Source organism: Pteropus alecto, unplaced genomic scaffold (assembly GCF_000325575.1).
Source record: "Pteropus alecto unplaced genomic scaffold, ASM32557v1 scaffold106, whole genome shotgun sequence".
NCBI classification, from domain to species: domain Eukaryota; kingdom Metazoa; phylum Chordata; class Mammalia; order Chiroptera; family Pteropodidae; genus Pteropus; species Pteropus alecto.
The window spans coordinates 18109744-18127209 of NW_006442103.1; the positions used below are offsets into that span (position 1 = coordinate 18109744).

The 17466-nt window shown below is 40.6% G+C and overlaps 1 protein-coding gene and 3 non-coding genes across 4 annotated transcripts in view; 3 read left to right on the forward strand and 1 right to left on the reverse strand.

Annotated features, from left to right (window-relative positions):
• Positions 1–585, reverse strand: part of HJV (hemojuvelin BMP co-receptor) — a 2180-nt gene extending 1595 nt beyond the window's left edge. The window contains exons 1-2 of the mRNA XM_006919832.1: positions 489–585; positions 3–95 (exon numbers count right to left, since the gene is read on the reverse strand). Coding sequence (XP_006919894.1) covers positions 3–95; positions 489–585 — 190 coding nt within the window. The remainder of the gene's footprint in view (positions 1–2; positions 96–488) is intronic.
• A 13193-nt stretch (positions 586–13778) lies between these two features.
• Positions 13779–13850, forward strand: TRNAE-CUC. The gene has a single exon. It is a non-coding gene; the product is annotated as a tRNA-Glu (tRNA).
• Positions 13851–15777: 1927 nt separating this feature from the next.
• Positions 15778–15849, forward strand: TRNAG-UCC. Its single transcript has one exon. It is a non-coding gene; the product is annotated as a tRNA-Gly (tRNA).
• An 846-nt stretch (positions 15850–16695) lies between these two features.
• TRNAH-GUG lies at positions 16696–16767 on the forward strand. Its single transcript has one exon. It is a non-coding gene; the product is annotated as a tRNA-His (tRNA).
• The last annotated feature ends 699 nt before the right edge of the window (positions 16768–17466 follow it).

The following is a 17466-nucleotide window of genomic DNA, read 5'->3' on the forward strand; positions in this document are numbered from 1 at the left end:
GCCCCCGAGCGCGCCCGGCGAGCCCCCACCTCTGAGGCTCAGGGTGGAGGACACGTACTCAGCATTGCAGCGGAGGATCTTGCATTGAGAACTGGCTGAGGACACAAGGGAGAGGGGCGTGAGACGGTCCCCAGGTCGCTGCTCTTTTGCAGGATGCTCTCCCGAGTCTCACCAGGGGAATTCCGTCCGTTCCTAAAACCACTGCAGGCCTCCCCTGTGCCCAGCCCCCAGCTCCTAGTCCTGCCTTCACTCCGTTCTGCCAAATCCTGCTAAATCCGTAAGCCCGCCGGATCTCTTCTCCCTGTCCAGCGAGGTCTTTCCCATGCCCTTCTCCAAGCTGAATGGGAAATAATATATACCCGTTTGGGAGTGGGGCGCGTGACCCCTCGGCGCCCAGCTCTTCACTCACGCATGCTCACATGCCCGCCCCCACATAGCGAGCGGCCTACCCTCTAGAGCTCCCAAACCCTTCCCTAGCCCGTCCTTACCATATCCACAGAGAAGCAGCAGGAGAGTGACCGTGCTTAGAGTTGGGGGACCGCCATGGGGGAACCGGAGACTAGGGGACCGGCCTGGATCCCCCATACCTATCCCGCCAGGTCCCCCCAGGCTCCAGTTCTTTGCAGCTGATGGCCCTCCTACCTAGTGAATTTTGACCGGTCAACCTGTAAGGGTCTGAAAAAAGAAATTTGGCCGGGCATGGGGAGAGAGAAGACTTGAAGATTGTTCGGGATGATGTGAAGAGAATCTGGAAAGACCAAGAAAAGGATCAGCAGCAGAGAGTTGGAGGAGAATGGGGCTCCCCGGACTGTAAGTGTGGCTGTTAAGCGTCCGTACCCTGCTCTTGTGGCCACGTTCAGGCCCCTTATGCAATACCTCCGGGTGGGGGTGGAAGGGATGTCGCGTGGGCTGGAGGGGCACAGTCCACCGTATTGCCCCATTCTGAGCTACCAAAGAGCAGAAATGTCAAAAAAAGGAGGACTCGTGCGGACCCGTTCGATCTCAGTCACCCCAGTGGGCTCCCCAACAGAGTAAGTATCTGACAATACTTCAGAAACATATCTTTTATTTGCTTCTCCCCATCAGGAAGGGATACCCTCCAGGGGTCATTCATTTCTTTTTGTGTGTGTCCGAATTTTCAGCAAGGAGTAAGGGTGCAATACCCATCCCCTCAGTATTCAAATGAGAAGGGCACCCGTCTCTTTTATCTGTTCCAGAGAACTGCAATGATAATCCCTCTCTCATGGAATAATGGGGTGTAACCCAAGCATGCAAATCAATATTTGCTTGATATGAGTCAGCAGTTCTTGAATATTTTCAAACCCCACTGAAGAATCATTCTTTCCATTTGCAAATTCAGTTCTCAGTCTTTTGATGAGGACAGGGCTTGGGGAGGGGCTAACTCCCTCCCACCAGCTCCCCTCTCTTGGGGTAAGGATATGATTGGGGGAACAGCCATGCAGGAGGGAGAAGAAGATGGCAGGACTAGAACTGTGGGGAGAAATCACGTATGACAAAGAGTGGCCACCACCCTTGGAAGCCCAATGTGGAGGGCACTGCTAAGCAGGGCCAGGGTAGAAGAATATCAGTGAGTAATCGTCTGAGGCTAAATTTGGCCTTGGTGAGAAAACCGCAGACGTGGGTAGTGGGAAACTCCTCCTAACGAAGGAGCCTTCATCAGAAGTCTCGAAGTAACAAGGTGAGGAGAGGGCTGAGACAGCAGAGAGCCAGAGGATCACATTTCAAATGGCCAGAGGCCCGAGGCCAGAAAGAAATGAGACAGAAGAAGTGGAGGTTGGGGCACCTTAGCATGGAAGAGATCCTGGCTTTTGGACAAGAGACATCCAAGTAGATGCTGCAATTTTATGAAAGTCTAACTTCAGTCCAAAAGCTTATTAAAAGAATTGCAATTTCATTTTGACTTACTGTTTCCAGAGGTCACACATTACTCTGATATCCAGTTCTCCAGCCATGACTGCCTACACTGTGGGTCAGCTCCAGTCAGGGGATCCCCCGTCTCTTTCTCCATGTCTCCTCCAGGTTCCCAGACCGGCCGCAATCTCAGTGAGGTCAGGGAACCAGAGAAGGTCTGCTGTGGGTGGAAGGGGGAGTATATGGCTGGCCGGAGTACCGGACAGCTGAGCGGGGGAGGGAGGTGGCTACTGAGTTGACTGTTTTAAAAATAGCTAAGTCCAAAATTCCAGGAGTGTTGGGGGTAGGGTGTGGGAGTGGGGAGGGTAGGAGGATTAGAAAGAATATGGAGTGTAAGGTGCCAAGTGGGGAGAGTGGGGGAAAGAAATATGGCAGGCAAGTCAGATATCTCATTCCAGCTTATACGATTCTAGTTCTAGTCATTGCCTACTCCAGGCAGCCCTCCAGCATAGTCAGTAATGAGCTCCCGGCCTTTTAAAATTAGAAAAGGCAATTGTATACTTTTCGGCCACCACTCTCATCCCTGCTTTACTGAATGTGAGTTTAGTTTCTAAAGAACATACTTAGGGGGTAGCTGACTTTAAATATGGTCCATAGCAGAGGTAGTTCACAGCCCCTCCCCCATCTTGGCACAGTATTTCAAGACTGAAAAAGCCAGCTGTCCAGAGAAGAAATCTGAGCTCCGAGTTGTTTAGGATGAGGGTTTGTTTCAGTCTACCAGTTCACATCCTTGCAGCTGTCCATCTCCCTATGGCCTCCATTTTCATTCCTTTAGTTATATAGCAGTTTCTCTTCCCTCCTTCTCTCGAATACACACATACGCACAACTCTCCTGAGTGGCTGGAGGTGGAGGGAGACTAACAAAGTCAGAGAGGTGAAGAAGGAATGGGGATAGAACTTCTTGAAGGTTACTAATCCACAGGAGAGAGGGACTTGGAGAGAGAAGCTGAGATAAAAAGAGACTCAGAAAGATACTTTTGTGGGGTAACATAATCTTGTGGCCTTTTAAAATATCACAGCCAAGGAATTTAGCCATGTCATATTTTTGCAACCACGGGCCTCTGGGATCCCCTCTTAGCACTAGCCAAGTGAAATTAACACAAGGGCTGGTTCCAAAGGGTATCACTAAGGCATCTGCGTTAATTGGCTCTGCGTTTAATCCAGAATCTAAGAGGCCCACGCAGGATCTTTTCTTTATTATACATATGTATCTGACAGATTTAGTTTTTCTCTCAACCACATGAGGCCACATCATAATGCTTTTATCACACAAATGTACAATGCCCCCCAACCAAACTATTCAAGTGATTTTAAAACACAGTACTTCGACCCTGATGTTCCAAGTGGGATATACTCTAAGGACAAAAAGAAATGCAAAAATATTTTAAAGAAGCCATCTTGTTGGTGGTAGTGTTGGCATCTTTGTTCTGAAACTATCGTGGGTGTATCGTGGGGTAAAACAAGTGAGTGTTAATATGAGTGTCTTTGTGAACCAGGATATTTGGTGTGGAATAGAAATACAGATTTATGATTGAAGAAGTTTAGTAAAAACTCCGTAATTCTGAGTGTGAATTGGAAGTAGTAACTTGGAGCTCATAGTGTTTTCATCCTAAAACATTTCCTAGCTTTATCCTAAAAAGGCCTGAAAACAATAACCCAGTAGCAGTGAATGTGCCTAGTGTTCAAGTTGAGCTTTCTAGATATTATTTCCCACTAAAAGGAACTCCTTGGACGAATGGCTGACTTCAGGTGTGGGGCAGGAATTGTCCAAGATAAGCGAGGAAGCTTTCAAAAACTGTTAAGAAGGAGGGAAGACTGTGTCAAAAAGACTCAGAAACTACTAGAATAATTTCCACTGGCCAAAGATGAGCAATTTGAGTGTCAAAATGAACACTGTCTTCAAATGGATTTAAACACACCAAATACATTTATGAGTTCACAACGATACTTAAAAATACAAACTAATGGGTCATTGTTGGAGAATGTTAGGGGATCGACTCATTTTGAAAACGGCTACTAACTGGAAAGAATCAAACATTTATCCTGTTTTTCCTGTGGGAACTGAAGATTAGGGGGAAATTTCTCTTTATGGAAGTTTTCCAGCAAATGAATGAATGAAGAAGGAATGGCATAATTAGAATATCAACATTTTTGTAACTTCTAATGAATTAATGTGTCTGGGCAATGATCACCAATGGCTGTTATCCATCACCAAAAGAGAGACAAATATTATTTCCTCCTGGTGGTAGGTAGAGTACAAATTCCACCTATGAAGCAGACTTGTAATTAAACCTTTCAGTTTGAATCTGATCGAGCTGTAGTCTAGAGCTAACTACTAATTTACAGGAAATACAGGAGACATCAAATGATACCTTAGAGATGCAAATCCCTACTGTGGGAATACTCTACAGGATAAATGACCTGGGTTCTTAAATAAATTGGAAGAAAAAAAAAAGATGGAGAGGCAATCTCTAGACCATAAGAGACTTCAGAGACATCAAACAGTTGCAGAATATGGACTTAACTGGATCCTAATTCAAGAAAACAACAACAAAAACATTACGAGACAATTGGGGGAAATTTGAATGCTGATGAACTTACCAGATACTTTATGATTTATAAGGAATTATTGTTAAAGTTATTGGTATGATAAGTGGTACTTTATAAAATACAAGTGCTTATCTTTTAGAGATACATCTCAGAATATTTGTAGATGAGTAGATGTGATAGCTGAGATTTGCTTCTAAATAATCCAAGATGGAGGAGAAGTAGATGGGGGTAATTGTAAAACCAGATCGAAACATGAATTGATAATTGTTGAAACTGGGTGATAGATACACAGGGATTCATTATGCTACTCTCTTTCTTTTTGTAAGCATTTGAAATTTTCCATAATAAAAATTTAAAGTCAGAAGTTATCTGCGGGCCCTTTGAGATTATTGGAGAAATTTGACCATCATCATTGTCAAAGCCCATTGACCAAATACCACTGGGAACAAACCTATAATCAAAAAAGTTGGGTTTATTTGGCTTGCTGCAGCAAGAAAGAAAATGCCACTGTGGAAGATGAGATAGTTTCGTAAGAGGAAGTGAGGAGGAGCCTTTTGCAGAGTTTGAACTTCTCTTGGATGATTTTGAACTAGAGTTTAGAATAGTGAGGGCCAGTTTTGGATTGAATATTGTCAGGAAGCATGGACATATCAATGATTGAGTATCTACATTTTTTTTTTATCCAGGAGGTAGAAGGATTAAAGAGGGATTGGAGCTAAAATTACTTAAAACAACAAAAAAGTAGCAATTACTCATGTCAATCAGATGAGGGAATGTTTTCTCATATTCGTGGTTGCAAAGTGGTCTCATCTCTATTTGGTTCCAAGCACAGTTGTGGTGTGGGTCTAACAAGCTGAGAGATAATAATTGCCAATCTTGATTTCTATACTCAGCTAAAATGTTATTCCAGAAGTAAAAATAAATAAGACATCTCAAACAAACCAAAACCTGAATGAATTTACCACCGATAAATCCTATTGAAAGAACTGTTCGAAAGATTTACTACAGAAAGAATGATTTTGAGTAAAGAAGGATGGATTAAGGTGAGAGAAGGAACAGTAAACAAAGAAATAACTGTATGGCTAAGTCTAAACAAACAGTTACTATATATTAAAAGTGACTGTTTCTGGCAATAAAAAACACAATAACATATAAGACAGGATGGGAATTATAATTAAAGCTATCTGAGATTCTGATATTGTTTTGGAGGAATATGTCAAAGTCGATTGGATTTCTGTTTAATATTTAAGTATGCATTGAAGGGAAGGTACCAAAATAATAGAAAGAGATAGAGTGTGTTATTTCTGAACCAAAAAAAGAGAAACTGGGAACTTAAAAAAAGGAAAACAGACAAAAACTTGATTAATCCAAAAGAGGACAAGGAAGGAGAAAAAGAAAGAAAAAGCGTAAATCAAAATGCAATAATAACATCATAATCTAAAATTTAAAACCAGGTCATTCTAACTGATTTGTAGAACATGATTTTCGGAAAGAATGGAAGCAGAGTTAGTCATTCAAGGCCATGACTGTGGCCATGGAAACAATGAGAAGTAGTCAGTCTTGGGATGTATTGTGTAGGTAAAGCTATAGAACTTGCTGATGTTCAGATGTTGTTCTTGAGATTCATTTTTACTACTTTTGACAATGTCTATTTTTTAAAGTAGATAAGATCAATTCTGTCATTACTGTCTTCCTTATAAGGCCTTAGTCTGTTTTCTGTAAGACCACGGCCCTTGGCAAGAGAAGTTTCCTTACTTTTCTAGAAGATGGTTGCCAATTCTGTGCACCACTCAGGATGATTTGCAGCCATGGTTCAGGTCCTTTGGATCATTCCCATCCCATTTGCAAACCCATCTCCTTTACCCCTTTGTAGTTGTTAAGTTACTACATGCTCACTCAGTATTATGAAGCCATAAAGAAGCTGCAACAGGAAAAGTAATGGAATGAGCTGGATAATAGCTACTAATTATAAAAAAATCCCCCCTCTGGTTGAGGGTAGAGCTACCTTTGAAAGCATAGAAAAGGTTAACTTACAGGAGAAACACAGCAAAGAGGGGATTGTGTTGGTTTTCCAATACAGGAGGAGTCTTGGAAATGGGTAAGGAGAATTATCATGAGACACAGTAAAACAGATCTACCAGGACCAAGGAAATTATAATGATAGTAGTTTGAATAATGGCATTCTTGAACATCTGCTGATGTCAGCTGCTATGCCTAGGGATCAACATGATACTATTTCTAATCCTTATCACAACCCCAAAAGGAAGACTTTATCCCCATTTTACAGATAAGGAAGCTGAAGCTCAGAAAGACCATCTTGCCCAAAGCTGCCTAATTCAAGTCCAGATTTATCTGCCTCAGAACCTGATACTCTTTGCATAATAGATTCATGGGTGGCTGAGTTTAGATGATGAAAAGGAAAACAGAAAAGATACAGATTTAGACAGGGATGTGAGAGACAGTAGAACAGAAAGAACAGTCCCTAGATCTTCAAATTAGAATGCTGGCTAAGAGAATGGGCCCAACACTAAGTGATGAGAATAGAGACAAACTGGCAGCCAGCTTCTACCTACCTAAGAAGTTCAACAACATTCTAATGTTTTTTTTTGACTCATTTAAACTATATTACCAAACCTCTAACTTCTAGCAGTATGCTGAAAAAATATTTTGTGTCAAATGAAAAAAAAAAAAAAAAAAAAAACCAAGGAAACAAGATACTTTTTTCAAAATTCATTTTGGGTAAACCTAGTGGTTATATTCTGTTGTTATAGGTATATGGGCCTACTCGATAAATTCGCCATATAAGAAACGCTTGCCCTTTTTGGCAGCTTGATACGTTTCCTGTAAGAAGCAATGAAAATTACATAACCTATTTTCTTTGTCTTTTTGTTGTAACTGTTTAGAAGTTCACAGGAAAATACAGTGCTCAATTATAGTATTTATATTAGCTTGGGTTTTTGCCATATATTTTGTCTTTTCTATAGCTTTTGGATTTTCTATTTTTATGTTAGTTATTTGTTATATTTGGTTTTGGTTACATGTAAGGTGTTTATTTTTTTGCAAGTCACTTCAGATCTCTTTTGGAAAACCTAAAGCTCAAATAAAGCAGATCAAATATTTTTGGAAGCATTAGTTTAAATTTAAATTAAATAAAAAGCCATTCATTTTTCATAGCTTGGAATTTGGCTGTTTTACTCATTTGGAGCTGTTACATAAAGATATATACTTTGTACCACAGTTACTCACACATTTTATGGTTTTTATCAATTCCAGAAAGGTGAAGAAAGCAGAGCTCGCATTTCCCTGTATTAAGATGAGAGTTCCAAAAATAAAATATTTCTAAAACCAAAGACTAATGATGCAGTAAAAGATGGGCTTTTTTTTTTTTTTTTTTTTTTGCATCACCAACTCCTTTCGAGAATCTATTGAGAAATATGAGCCCTGTCCTCAGAAAAATGCTCTTCTTGAATATATGCTCCTGACATTTTAACCACAATTTCTTGGGGATCCACGTGCCTCTTACTAGAGGGCTAGAAAAGACAAGAAGTGACTTCTCTTTACTGTGAAAGTGCTGAATCCTAGCCACTGGGTCACTGGGAACCACTTTTTTACTGTGGCCAGCAGCAAGAGCAAGGTAGACACTTGCTACCCAACCTTGTGTAAGTCAAGTTCAGTCAATTCTTAGCTCAGAGCAGTAAAAGAACCACAGGCAAACAGATTCTGCTCTTCCAGCTCCAAGAGCACTTCACCCTGCCTTTGAGGCAGTTCCGTTGTGACGGTCAAGTAGTTCTGAAAAATACTCAGGTTGCCGAAGGCTACAGTATATGCCTTCATAAATTTAGTTTGTTTTGTGCATTTGATTTCTATTGGTTTCCATCTTGAGGTCTTGTAGAGGGGAAAACTCTCTATTAATTATTTGGGTAGAACTCAATTCTGTCATGCTGCCGTGTTTTCCAGAGCGGCTGTACCATTTTATATCCCATGAGCAAAGTATGATCTGGTTTCTCTGCATTATTCTCACCAGCATTTGATGTTGTCATTATTTTTTATTCTAGCCATTTTGATAGGTATAGTGATGTCTAACTGTGGTTTTAATGTGTCCTGGCTAATGATGCTGAATGTCTTTTCATGTGCTTATTTGGTGAAATGTCCCTTCATGTCTTTTGACCATTTTCTCGTTGGATCGTTTTTTCACTGTTGAGTTTGAGAGTTCTTAATATATTCGGGATAATATTCCTTTCTTAGGTATGTGGTTTACACATATTTTCTCCCAATCACTAACTTGTCTTTTCATCCTCATAACGATATTTTACAGAGCAAATGTATTTAATTTGGATAAACTCTATTTTATCAGTTTTTCCTTTTACAGATAATGCTTTTGGCGTCAAATCTTTGTCTAGTCCTAGATAATGAAGAGTTTCCCCTATGTTTTTTTTTCCAAAAGTTTTACACTTCACATTTAAGTTGGTGATCCACTTCGAGTTAGTTTTTGTATAAGGCCTGAGACTTAGGTTGAAGATTTTTTTGTTTGTTTGCTTATAGATGCCAAGTTTCTTCAGTCCTATATACTGAAAAAGCTGTTCTTCCTCCATTGAATTGCTTTTGCATTTGCATAAAACCAAACCAAACCAAACAAAAACAAAAAAACCAGCTGGGCATATTTGTGTGGGTCCACTGCCAAGTCCTCTGTTCTGTTTCATTGATCTGTGTATTTATCCTTCTACTACGTCATCTTGACTGCTGTAGCCTTTTAATAAGTCTTGGGTAAAATGAGTAAGCTGATTCCTCCCACTTAATTCTTCCTTTTCAAAATGTGTTTTAGCTATTCTAGTCCCTTGGCCTTTCCTTATAACTTTGAGAGTAATTTTGTCTATATCTAAAAAAAAAAAAATCTGTCTAGGCTTTCTCCTACACATAACATAAACTTCACAATTTTAACCATTTTAAAGTGTACAATTTGATGGTATTTAGTGCATTCAAAATGTGCAACCGTCGCCACTATCTAGTTCCAGAACATTTTCATCACCACAAAAGGCAACCCTGTACCCATTATGCAGTCGCTCTCAAATCTCTGGCAGTGACCAATCTGCTTTATGTCTTAATAGATTTGCCCATTCTGCGTATTTCCTACAAATGAAATCATACATGTGGCCTTTCTGTCTGGCTTTTTATTTAGCATAATGCTTTTGAGGTTCATCCAAGTTGTAACATGCTGGTACTTTATTCCTTCTTATGTCCAAATAATATACTATGGCAAGTATATACCACAGTTTGTATAATCATTTATTTCTTGATGAACATTTGGGTTATTGTGAGTAGCATCTGCTATGAATGTGCATGTACAACTGTTTGCTTGAGTACCTGTTTTCAGTTCTTCGGGGTAAATACTTAGGGGTGAAATTACTGGGTTGTTTAATTCTACATTTAACTTATTGAGGAACCACCTACCTGTTCTCCACAGTAGCTGCAACGTTTTGCATTCCCACCAGCGATGTGCAAGGATTCTCATTTCTCCTCATTCTCACCAACATTGTTATTTTACATTAAAAAAAAAAAAATTATAGCCATCTCGGAAAGTGTGAAGTGGTATCTTATGGCGATATCGATTTGCATTTCCTTAATGACTATTGACATTGAGCATCTTTTCACGTGCCTGCTGGTCATCTGAATATCTTCTTTGGAAATATTTTATTTAAATTATTTGCTCATTTTAAAATTAAATTGTTTGGCCTTTTATTGTTGAGTTGTATCTCCTTCGTTCTTGAAGGACATTTTTACTGGATGTAGGAATCTGTGTCGACAGTCTTTTCTTTCAGTGCTTAAAAAATTTCGTGCCAGTCCTTTGGGCCTTCATGGTTTCTGATGAGAAATCTGTTGTCATTCAAATGGTTTTTCCCCTTCAGGTAAGGTGTCATTTTTCACTGCTTTCAAGATTTTTTTCTTTGTTTTTAGATTTCAGCAATTTGATGATGATGTGTCTTGTCATGAATTTATTTGCGTTCATCCTCTGGGATTTGCTCGGCCTCTTGAATTTGTAGGTTTATCCTTCTGCCAAATTTGGGTGAGTTTTCAGCCTTATTTTTTTTATAGTACTTTTTCAGTCCTGTTCTTTTTCTCTTCTGGGAATCTGATGACACAAATGTTAGATCTTTTGTTATAATCCCACAAGCCCCTGTGACTCGTCTTATTTTTTTTTCCCCATCCTGTTTCACCTGTTGTTCAGATCAGGAAATCTCCATGGTTCTGTCTTCTCTGATTCTTTCATCTGTACCCTCCATTCTAATGTTGAGCCCAACCATGAGGGTTGGGTTTTTGTTTGTTTGTTTTGTATTTTTTAGTTTTAAATTTTCCATTTAGTCCTTTATATTTTCTATTTATGTGCTGAAACTTGTACTTTCTTTGCTGGGACCTTCTATTTTTTCATTTGTTTCAAGGATGTTCATAATTGCTTGCCGAATCATTTTTATGACTGCTTTAAAATCTTCGTCAGATAATTTTAACATCTCTGTTGTCTAGGTGTTGTAGGTTTTCATTCAGTTTGAGATCATCCTCATTCTTGGTATTATGGGTGCTTTTTAATTAAAACCTGGACATTGTGGACTCTGGATCATATTTAAAATTCCTGTTTTAGTTGGCTTTCTCTGACACTACTCAGGCAGAGGAAGTGTGTATGAGAGGTGCTGTGTTACAGCCAGGTAGATAGATGTAGGAGTCCAAGTTCCCTGATCGCCCTCTGTTTACACCTGAGGGGAGGGGCCCTTCATTTCTCCTGAGCAGGGTTCCAACTCCCCACTCGGCCTCCATGGACTGGGGAATGGGGGTGGCCTTGTTATCATCAGCTGTTGGTGACAGTACTGACTCTCTACTAATTCTCCTTGGATACTAAACCAGCAGGGAAGGGGAGGAACACCTCTTTATAGCCTTGGTGAGGGTGGAAGTCTAGGCTCCCCATTTAGTCTTTGCTGGTGTGAGTAGGGGTGAGCCACAGTTCTTTCTGTGGTGTTTGGCTGGAGTAGAATGGTTATGATCTAAAAGTTTTCTCTTTTGCTAAGCTACCTCTTTCCTGGTCCTTTGGCTGGAGAGAGCAGGCTTTGGTTGTTTTTGTTTTGTTTTTGTTTTTGGCGGTACCCTTTGGCATTTCCAGGTTGCTGTCTTCTTCAGCTCCAAGTCTGGGATATATGATACAAAAAGAAAACTCAGGAAATCACCATTGTGTGGTTCCTTTGGTTGTGAGGCTCCTAGCTGGTCTTTCTCTTTCTCTCCATCTTTCAGAGTCCCTTATGTTTGTTTTATATGCAGTGTCCAGGGTTTTACCTATCTCCCCTGATCCTTTCTCTTTTATTCACTTGCTTATTTGGTTTTCAACTAGATTGTGAGCCCTTTATGTATATTTTTGTATATTCAGTACCTATTCTGGCACATTATCTGTAAATGCTTGAAAAAAGGTAAAAAGAAAATAGAATGTGGAATGAAGTGAATAAGTCCCACACCTTCATCCAACCTCAGGTGTATGGTGCCAGAAAGAGGAGGAGGCTTTAATCTTGTCCTGAATGATGAGATTTCTCCAGGTGCTTTGATGTTGAAAGGTGACCAGCTCCCAGGGCTCTTTCCTAGATTCTCATGTGTTACTGAAATTACCAGCAAGTGGCAGACTACTTGGAAGGTGGCAGACTAATCCATGAGAAAGGACTTGACCGTAACATAAGGAGGCTGATTTATTCTGCCATAGACAAATAGATTCCATTATCTTGCACCCATCCTGGGTACAACCCCAAGATGCTGCTCTGAAGGTTAATTACTTTTTTTTTCTAGCCTTGGGGTAAAGGTAGCTGTCCAGTGAGAGCAGAGCTGGAGTAAAGGGAAGTACATTCTGTTAGGTTCCTTGGTGACATGTGACCACAGGATAACTTACTTGGCTTTTGTGAAAATAAGCGTCTAGCATTTACTTACTACTTTTCTGGCATTTAAACCCATGGGAAGGTAGAGATTGGATGACTGGAGGATTAATATTTTTCTTAAACAACACATTAACATTGATACTTTAAAAGCAAAACAATGTGACTATATATATGCCTTGGTGTTAAAATGTACAGCTGAAACTTACCAGATTTCATTAACCAATGTCACCATAAAAAATTAATTAATTAAAAAATAAAAGCAAAACAAGACAACAAAAGACTACCCCCCTCCTAAAGACCCCTTAATCCTACCACCCATTTTTTTTTTCTGTCAGGTCGTTTTGATATGTACACATCATTGATGATCAATTTTGAATTTTTTCGTTTATCATCAAAAGTATTTTCTGTTGTTAATGCGTGTGTGTGGTTTTTTTTTTAAAAAAATTTCTATTCGAACTTATGAGCAAAGAGTTCATCACTCTGCAGTCACATGACCAAAAAAGGCCTGAGGGGAGGCTTTTGATTGTTTCATTTTTGTTTTTCTCAACTTTATTTTAAAAAATATCAAACCTACAGAAAAGAATAAAATAATGAACACTCAATGACTCTTCCTAGATGATTAACATTTTGCCACATTTGTTTTCTTTTCTCTCTCGTATAAAGTTAATTTGTATACATTGATGGGTTTGGTTTTAAAAGTCCCTTCGATCTCTAGACTACATGCCTACCTGCACCCCAATTTTCTTTTTCCTCCTCACTCCCTCTCTACCTTCATATTTAAAAAACATAAAGCTCCAAAATCCTGCCTTTCTTTTAGTCTCCCATCATCGAGTTATGCTCATATCTTGCTGACCACCAAGGGCCGTAGGATGAGTGACTTTCATTTGTCTGTGATATTCGCTTCGCCAACAGAGTGTGGTCTAAATTCACAGCAGATGGGAAAAAAAGAAAGAAAAAGAAAGAAAGAAAGGTGCTATAGGACCTGGTTCACCTAGCATTACTCACACGACGACCTTTATGTTCCTTAAGGAACAATTCTCGGCCAATTGGCAAAGCCCCAGCTGGAGACCTTCAGGGAATTCAGGGAACTGCTGCAACTGCGTGAAGCAGAGAGCGTCCCTTCTCAGGGTCTCGCTCTTTTCTCTGAATATTCATCTCTGGTCTTGGGGACTGTGATCGTGTGTACACAATCCTCCTTTAGTTCTGGGAGCCAGGCTTGGCAGGTCTCTCACGAGTTTTCTACACCGGAAAGGAAATACGAGGAAGTAGTTTCGAGTGGGAAAAGCCGAGGATTCAAAAAAATCCCCAAACCTAGCTAGTTAAAAGGACGTGTATGGCACTGTAAATGGAACCACACGATTGGAACTATATACTCTGTATCACAACCCGTTTGTAACGTCCCTGGTGGTCTAGTGGTTAGGATTCGGCGCTCTCACCGCCGCGGCCCGGGTTCGATTCCCGGTCAGGGAATGATGTTTTTATTCCTAATTGTTACTCTATAGAATAGAATCTTCGAATGGTTACATGGTTTCTTTTTTCCTAGTCATTTCCCTCATCTATCCAAAGTTGAAATACAGGAAATGCAGAAAAACACACAAAACATCGCTCTCAATTCTATCACACAAGATAACATCCAATTTTTGATGTTATGAAAATGGAATCATGCTATACATGCTATTTTATTACCAACTATTTTTTAAGTTAATGTATTTCCAGCACATATTCTTCAGCAACATATTTTCTTTCATTTTAATTATTTAATTTTGAAAGGTAATATATTTACATGATTTAGGATGCAAATATGCAAAAGGGCATAACAGATAAACCTAATTTTGACCTCTACCATCCAGTTTTCCTCTAATAAGACCAGCAATGTTAAGTTTTGTAATTATAATGTAAATATTTAATATAAACTCAATACATACATATATATTTAAACATGTTTTCCCCCTTGCACAAATGATAGCAATCTATACAAGCTTTTCTGCAGTTTTCCTTTTTCACTTAATGATGTATTTTGGAAGTAGTTCCGGGTTAGACATAAAGAGCTTCCTTATTCTGTCTTATGGCACATAGTATTCCGTAGTTAATGGAACCAGCTTCCTATTGATGGACACTTAGGATTTTATAAACCTTTGCTATTACAAACAATGCTGCCATAAATAACCTTGCACATGTATCATTTTGTGGAATAAATGTGAGAAATTGAAATGCTGGTTCAAAAGGTATGTGCATTTGTCAGTATGCCCTCTTTAGATGTACCAATTCATGCTCCCACCAGCAATTTATAATGTAAAAGTCTTTTTTAAAAAGTTCCTGGGTTTTTTTTCATCAAAATGGATTTAATACATTGTATTTCTGGACTTTTAGTTTTTGACTCCCTAAAATTTTGGTTTTACAAATAACTCTTTGATGAATATCTGCAGAGACACATCTTTGTGTATATCTTAGATATTACCTTTGGATAAATTCATAGAAGTGGAATTCCTAACGCATACTACATATTAATGGATTAAAGAATTAAATGCAACTAAGACAATTAAAAGCTAGGAAACAAAATTAGTGGATAAAAACATTATCTTAATTTTGGGCTGGAGAAGACTTTTCCAAGGTAAAACCAAACACAAATTATAAAGGATAAAACTGAAATATTAGACCACGTAAAAACTACCGCCCATTTAAAAGTCTTGCAAATAATATGAAAAGACAAACGACAAACTGGTAAAATCAGTAATATAAATATAATATAAATATCTAATAGAAAAAGAAACAAAGCATATGACTCAGTAAATCTCAAAACTAATACGAATAACAATAAGTTTATGAAAGTGATCAACGACAAGAATAATAGAATATATGTAAATTAAAATAACACTCCGTATTTTTATCCTGCACTTTTGTAAAGATTAAAAGTATGACGATACCCAGTTAACTGATGTAATTTGGTAATACTCATTGAATAGTGACGATTGGTGATCTCTCTCCACACAGCCATTTCTCAATATGTATTAAAAGCTTTAAAATATGCAAATGTTTTCAACTGCAACTTCACCTTTATGCATTTGCCCTAAGGAAACACTCTCAAATGCATAACCACGTGTGTACAGCGATAACTCCCGCAATAGAGCCTTAAGTCATCCCCTGGATTTCAGAGGCCCCCTTCAAACGATGCTAGATAAATTAGAATTGAGTTTCCTTAAAGCTGTGAAACAGTAAAAAAATTACCACAGAATTTTTAATAGGACTATAGGGAAAATCCTAGAGAGCTTCTTTTCCTTTTTATATTTCGGCTTTGTATTGATAATTTCAATTGACATGAATCTCAAAATAGAAAAAAAGATGAGGACCCAAACGAGCTATTCCACATAAGAAAGAATATCAGGCTGCAGATTCGTGTGCGTTGGTGGTATAGTGGTGAGCATAGCTGCCTTCCAAGCAGTTGACCCGGGTTCGATTCCCGGCCAACGCATCCTTTGTATTTTTCCAATTTTTCTTCTAAACTGAGTAGACAACAACAACGAAAAGGAGTGTTTGGCCACCCTTTGCGTCTCTGGGGGAGTCTCTCCTGAGAGAGACCCTCCAGGTTTCTTGTAGCTGCTTCTCAGAGCCAAGCCCGTCTGCTGGGTTCGGCCGCTGGCTTCGCATCAGTTTGTGGTAATAGTCTTTGCGGGTCTTTAGGGAAGTTTCTGAAATACAGGCTGGTCAGATTTGTTTTCTGAATTCTCGGAGGCGGCTCTGATTTACGGAGTCTGAATAAGGAAGTCGCCCAGGAGCCCCGTTCCCGAGAGAGAGCCGGTAAATTTACTTGCCGTAGTTCGAGAAGCAAGAAAAAATAAAGGGGGGCCCTCACTCTCTCCCGCAGCTCACCAGCTCCGCTTCTCTTCCGGTTCCACCATTCCAGGGACAGAAACCTAGATTCTAGGGCCTAAGCTGGAGATATAAATGGGAAAATCTTCTTGGACTGCTTCTCGCAGCCGTGGGCGGGGCGGCTTGATTCTTTGGACGAGGAGAGGTGACAGGAGGAGGGGCCATTGGGGACGCAGTCCCCAGGCCTCTGCAGTCGTCCTCAGACCTCGATCAGGACCTGCGCGCGCCACTGCCGGGTGGAGGCGGGTGATGCGGGCGCCGGCGCCGCGAGTTTCAGAGGCTCAGAACCAGATTCAGGTGTCTGGGCTTGGAAGGCGCAGAGTGGAAACGTTTATTCGGGTTTTGACCCAAATAGATTATCCGAGCTGAGTAGAACAGCAGCATGAAGTAGGTTCCTGTCTCAAGAGGCATTAAATGAAAAGCCAGTCCGCCGCCTTGCAAGTGGCGCGCCGTGATCGTATAGTGGTTAGTACTCTGCGTTGTGGCCGCAGCAACCTCGGTTCGAATCCGAGTCACGGCATGTGAGCATCCTACCCGGCTTCGGCGGTTCTCCTTTTCAACCTTTTTAAGGTGAAAACAGTTTATAATTCTGCCTTTGCGCGAGGCAGCGTCCCAGGAGTGCAGCCAACGAATTGGGTGGATAATTGTCCCCACTCAGCTCACTCTGTGGCTCGCAGACCCAGGGGAGACGGTTCAGGGTGGGCTGCAGAGCCTCGGAGTGGCGACTCAGGCTGCAGAGGGAGGTCCTTGGACCTCACCTGAGCGGAGCGGAGAACCCTTCGCTGGAGACTCCGGAGCTCAGTGCCTTAAATCTCGGCGGGACCTTTGCACCTAATGAATATGGTCTTTGAAATTTTGATATTTAGAAGTAAACTCGTGCCTCCGATGAATAGCGATTTTCGTTGGATCAATTTTCCCAGTGACGCGTCAGCCTCACCCCCACCCCACTTCCAGGTCATCAAGGTTAGGAGAGAAAAGGGTTTCCGGTCGGAAAGAAGGAAGCAGGGGCCGCAGCCCCAAGGTCCCGGAGCACGAGCCGCGCCCCTCCGACTCCCGCGGCTGCCTGCGTCGCAAATCCCCGTTCCCGCGCGCTCTTTCTCTTTCTCCTCAGGAGTCCTGGTCCCAAATGCCCGGTTCTCAAAGTGAGCCGGTCCATCGAGGCGTCAGGACCAGTGATTCCTTCCTGCGTCCTCCGCAAACCCGCCTGGCCCTGCCCGGA